The 6,023-nt window shown below is 40.3% G+C and overlaps 1 protein-coding gene across 1 annotated transcript in view; it reads right to left on the bottom strand.

The window, feature by feature from the left end:
• Positions 1-2,000: 2,000 nt before the first annotated feature.
• rgs12b (regulator of G protein signaling 12b) overlaps positions 2,001-6,023 on the bottom strand; it is a 53,071-nt gene continuing 49,048 nt past the window's right edge. Inside the window, exon 18 of the mRNA XM_030738745.1 lies at positions 2,001-2,520. Coding sequence (XP_030594605.1) covers positions 2,341-2,520 — 180 coding nt within the window. The 3' untranslated portion in view covers positions 2,001-2,340. The remainder of the gene's footprint in view (positions 2,521-6,023) is intronic.

Genomic DNA, 6,023 nt, shown 5'->3' with positions numbered 1-6,023 from the left:
TGTGTGTGTGTGTGTAGGGGCTCACTTTTCAAAATAGCCTTTACAGCCCAGCCCCCCCCCCCCCCGGGCAGACTGCACCCTGCCTCCTCCGCCGTCAGACCACCGAGGCGGTGAGAGAGACAGCCTCCTCCGTCGTCGCCTCTGCCGAGTTAGTCCAGTTGTTCCCCGGCATCAAGTGCTTATTGTTTACAGTGGAGCTAATTCGATTAAAAGCGCATACTTCACGCACTTTTCACTTAACTCTCCCTCAGTCGGGTGTCAGACAGGGATTCATGTTGCCTTAATGCTAATCTGTAGAGCCTAAGCTCTGTCTGTGGAAATCCAGATTAATCCATAAAGCTTTCTGGAGAATAATGCCAATTAAAAGACATTAAATACGCAAATTGCTTCTAATCTTAAAACAATAGCCTATATAAATGATTATAGGAGAGCTACTATTTCTGGAAGAAAGGTGTGGGGGGGAAAAACGCCTCTGCTGGTTTTACTGGATTCACACTGGTCTTAGAGCAGCAAAGTCTGTCTGCCCAAGACATGGAGAATAATTGGATGCTCTGAGGATCAATAGTGCTACGTGGACAGGTGAAATCATACTGCTGGTGCCAGGAGCAAGAACTTTCATTTGTCTCTCCAGGAATCCTTATAATGTTCGGGTTCTCTCTCTTTTTTATTATTATTATACACATGAACATGAGTGTACTCACCATGATCAGTTTATGAACTGTAAAATATTTCTCCGGCGCTCTAGAGGAGCTTTGTCAAGTCTGAGAAAACAACTGGATGATATCATCAGAAGCTGCAGTGCAGGAAATGTAGGTCTGAACGTTTTCAGACTGAAAGAATACATTTCAGAATGTACTGCCCATCTACCCTTTCACTTCCTCAAGAGATCAATGCACAACTTCTAAATTCCCTTTTCAATGGTAGATTTATTGTTATGCCAAAATACAGAACCAAAGACCTGGTATCAGTATTCTCCTACATTTTCATAACAAACTGCAGAAGCCCAATTAAGTGATGCTGTGTCCCCGTTCCACATTCTTTATGCAGTACATTTGGTGTAGATGTTTTTGCAGATCGCATAATAATAATTCTATTGTTTATTAGAAGTGTTGCTGGAGTGGATTCACTACCACCTACAACTTTTTTGTTTGCTGTTCAACTTCCTCTTTTTTTGTATGATACACTGTGAAATTGTGGGCAGATACCAGTGTTTGAAATAACATTTTTGGCCAATGCTGATATTTTTGTTTGTTATTCATCTCTCTTGTTGTGCAAAAATAAATAAAAAGATTCAAATGTCTGAATGTAGACATTTGATATATTTTCTGTTTTACTGTGAAAAAAAGTGTAGGTTTATGACATTTGCAAATCATTGTATTGTTTAAATTGTAATTACATTTTACACAAATGGGAGCTGTACTCTAAACGCCGTTTTTTGTTTGTTTTTTTAAATGAACATCATGTTGTATTCAATTTAGAAAGAATGCAGTTTTAAGGCACATCGACATTGCTTTAATTTTTTTTTTTAGAGGGGGCTACATCCATCTTTTGTATACAGTTTGTGTGCCACAATAAATATATTGGCCACGACCACCAGTAAATGTCATCTAATTTGTCTGGGTGTCTAGTGTGATTGATAGTATTGATGTTCAGCCCATATATCTGATTATTCCTCCTTTTTTTGCACTGCATACTGAGATCATTTTAAGATCATCAAAAGTTTTGTGAGAAAAGTAATCTATTCAAAGCCAAGAGGTGCCAGTGGAGAACAATGTTGGCCTTTGTTATGTGAAGAAAAGTGTGAAATAAGAATCTGTGGTTTAGTACATCTACTATGCTGTATATGAGTGCACAGTATGGAATGGACACAGCTTTGATTAATCTCAGGCTGCACCTCTCAGTAGGGAGCAGCTGAGCAGTTTTTGACACTGGGCCCTTAGCCTCCACTTTCAAATTGAGACAATGTTTCAGCTGCTGCAGAGAATATCCACATGGTCTGTGTCACAGATGATGACCACAGCCCAGTCAGTCTGTGAGGCAAACACTGGGCTCCTCAAACAAAAGTTGCTTTCACTTTACTCCGGTCTAGCTGCCTTTTGCCCTCACTGTGCTCCAGTTGTCTCTTGGCTTTGACCGTGGAGGGCAGGTCTGAAGTCTGGTACACCGCCGACCTCATCCTGCTGCCACGGCACCGCAGCTCTAAGGCCACACCTTCCCACTTCCTGTCCAGCTCTGATCCTTGAGAGCCCCGCAGGTCACAGGACCCTCTGCACGCTCGCCGGGTGTCTTGTGAGTCAGAGGTGTGCCCGATTTTGTCCAAATCCAAGGCTCGCTTTGGGGTTATGTAGTTAGAGCGAGAAGAAGGTGACTTGGATTTGCGACGTGAGCGAAGAGGTGGTCTTGGTGGAGGTGGGGGAGGAGGGGATGGAGCGATGGGTGGATTGGAAGCTGTCCTTCTGTTTGGCATTTTAAAAGCACCGCCACCTCTTTCCCTTCCTCTGTACCCATCTCTGTCTTTACCTGAGGAAGAGGAGGCTGCTTTTAAAAGAGAGACAAAGAAAGCGATGGAGGAGAAATGGCCAAGCGCTCACTGTCACTGCAAACACTTTACATGCAGGAAACACTCAGAAAAGAAGCAAAATGCCCTGAGTTTCTTAGAAAAGGTCTGCAGCAGAGAGGTGGTGAGACAGAAGAAAACTAAATGAATGTGACAGATATTCCCATGCTGGCTGTTGGCTATGACATCATGGGAAAGATGGTTAGAGGGTGCTTATTGTGTGTGCATTTTTGTGGGTGAAGACCCCTAACTATGCAGACTACTGCCATCTACCGGCCAAGAGGAGGAGGGACATGGTCTCATTTGCCACAAAATAGCCAATTCTACCAGTTTTTTAAAATTCTTGTCAGATCTGTTAATCTATTTAAACTGATGCTACATTTTCTTTTTCTCTTTTAAACTGCTTTCAAATCATGGGCTTGTCCCACAGCAAGAGTAATTAATAACCATAATGAAAACAAAGGTCTTATGTCCTGCTCGTCCCCAGTTCCAATTTTTTTTAATACACCTGAGAATACATTTGGTTGTGGCACTCATGAAGTGAACACCATCAGGTTAAGCTTTAACCTGTCCAAGCAAGCAGACTGTTTTAGTCCCTGAAGACTAAACTTGCTTTTGAGTGTTTCAGGATTTATTTTACATAAAAAACAGACAGCTGTAGTGATCCAGTATCTCACCTCTTTGGGACTCCACACCATTCCCTGATTTTTTTTTTTTTTAATTTCTTTAGTCACGTCACTTGAAGCATTTTATCAGACTTCAAACATCAGCCACAGAAACTTTTTTTTCACACTGTACTCAGAGTCCAACCCACACAGGTGATTTCACTTGTTGCCTGATTAGACCCATTCTCAGTCCCATGTGAGCATGTGATTCATCTGACAGCTCACACCCTCTGTTGTCAGTTTTTCTGTACTTGTTTGGGAAAAATTACACCTTTGCCATTTTCCACCTATATGTAGTGCTGATGTATAATTCTGAAGGGCGCTGCCTGAATTAAACCTGAGTAGAATCTAATCAGTGAGAGTGACTGAAAATACCTGTGTGAAAGGCCAGGTTGATTGACTGCAAACTACTTTGAATAATATTCCTCTGATTGTAGAATTACTTATTTTAAGTGCAATACAGCAAATACAAAAATATATGAAACACTTCAGGACTCAGGAGTTCAGTAACTTGGACCAAGCCCTGCATAAATACAGTGTAGTTCTGGTTGGCTGAGATCTATTAGGAAAAGTGTTTCTGTATTTTACTCTCTTCATCTCCATCTCAGTTTGACCTGGAAGTCCCACTGAAATCCACTCTCTTTTAGGAGACTTGGCCAAGGTAGAAGCCATACAAACTCAAATCATATTAAAATGCAACAAATACAACATAAAATGCAAAAACACTATGGAAAAACATCTCCTTCACCACATTCCTTATGATGCTTTTAAATTCAGCACTAGATATCAGTGTGTTTAAGGTGATTATATCCACTTAGGATGCACAAAGAGGTAATTAATTTTTTGGCCTATGGATGTGGGCACAGCAACATGCAGTGAATTTTAAACACAAAGCCAAAACTTTATTTATATAACAGCTTCTGTGACCAAGGTTTTCCCAATTTAGAGTGGCTAAGATGACTCACCAGGTCCTGTACTGTGACAAGAATCACACCCAGAGATTGGTTTACTCAGACAGCTGGATTATCCCCCATCCTCACAGATACAGATGCTTGTTTTTTGTCTTTTCTATCAGTGTTTATTCTATCAGCAGTGTAACAGAGCCCGCTGGTAACCACAAAAAAAAAAAATTCTGCCTCATACGTCTCATTTGGACAGTAACTTAATTGAAAGTGGGCATAAAGTGAAACAGGGGAATTGCATTTGATCTCTCTGTTTCAACACAGACATGTTTTTCTTTATAATGTTGATCGGTTAAATAAAATCAGTTGCTCCTGTTGTCACATGTTAACCCCGGAGGAAACGCAAACACGGCAAACAAACAATGAAGAATTATTCTAATGATAACCGCTACAGAATAAGTACCTCATGTGATGTGAAAGATGCACAGATATAGACGACTTTCTAAGTAAGCGCATGCATGTGTGAAGTGTGTAAAATGAGCATCTGTGTGTGTGGTGTGTGTGTGTGTGGTGTGTGTGTTGTGTGTGTGTGGTGTGTGTGTGTGTGGGTGTGTGTGTGTGTGTGTGTGTGTGGTGTGTGTGTGAGGAGGAGGAGGAGGAGGAAGAAACAGAACCTGGTTTTGTTTGGTGGCTACCAAAGAGCCCAGCATCATAAAGCTTGCTTAACAAGGCATTGAGCAGAGGGGAACCCATGCTGGCTAATACCTAGTCCTCCAAAAATCCTTTGTACCACCAAAACAAAAGCCCTGTCCTGCAGACAAACACACACACACACACACACACACACACACTCATACACAGAAGAGGCAACAGAGAGAGGAGAGGAATATCAAGTAAGATGGATGGGAGAGAAATAATACAGATAGAGTGAGGCAGACAGAGATCAGCTAAAGGATCTGTTGTAGTTTCTTAGCTGGTACTGGAAAAGAATTCGGATGGAGTAGCTGTTAAGTTATTTCATCAATAAAAACTTGAGTCTAATGACCTTAAATAAAACCAAAGTCAGGGAGGACTTTTTTTCTGGCCTTGGAAGAAGTGCTCAGATCTGTTACTGAAGTTAATGTATTAATGCAACTATAGAAAACACTATTAAAAGTCTTACTGAAAATAAAGTGGACAAACTAGTTTCTGTGCCAATGGGGAACTTTTCTTACCTTAACATTCATGTGTTGGTGCTCAACATTCAACACAAATAATTACCTGGGAATCTTTAAATTAAAAAAAAAAAAATAATAAGGCTGTTGAGGTGTACCACTGTCCTTTCTTCTGGCAATTTTTATGAAAAAATATAGTCTATATTCTGATTCATAATTTTTTTTTAAAAAGGAAAGGGTGATAATATTAACCATCGTCCACCTCTCTGGGCTTTTTTTTGTAATAACATTTAATGCTTAACTGTGTGACTGAAATGTAATGCTAATACATTAGAGGCACAAACTGGGGTTAATGCAATGCTTCAGTAAATTATCTTAACTGCATTCTACCACTGATTACCAAGTTAATACCACATTAGACATAACATTGTGATTTAAAGAGGTCTATAAATACTGCATCCCTGTACACCTGATCCAATTTTTTGTGCCTTCAAGCAGGAAAGCCTCAGAGGCAAAACTAAGTCACACTTAAAATACATCAAACAAATCAGATATTATTGAAACTCTAAGAAAAGGAGGAGGTCGCTCACATAAGAGCTCAACACAGAGTTTACCATCTAAAACATTTATTTGATCTATTTACAGACAGTACATACTTGCTGAACAGAACAGAGAACTGATTCCTATTGTGACACAACTGAAGAAACCAGTACTGCAATTCAACAGTGACTACAGCAAAAACGGT

Source organism: Archocentrus centrarchus, chromosome 1, assembly GCF_007364275.1.
Source record: "Archocentrus centrarchus isolate MPI-CPG fArcCen1 chromosome 1, fArcCen1, whole genome shotgun sequence".
In the NCBI taxonomy this organism is placed as follows: domain Eukaryota; kingdom Metazoa; phylum Chordata; class Actinopteri; order Cichliformes; family Cichlidae; genus Archocentrus; species Archocentrus centrarchus.
This window is presented reverse-complemented; position numbering and strand designations above follow the sequence as displayed.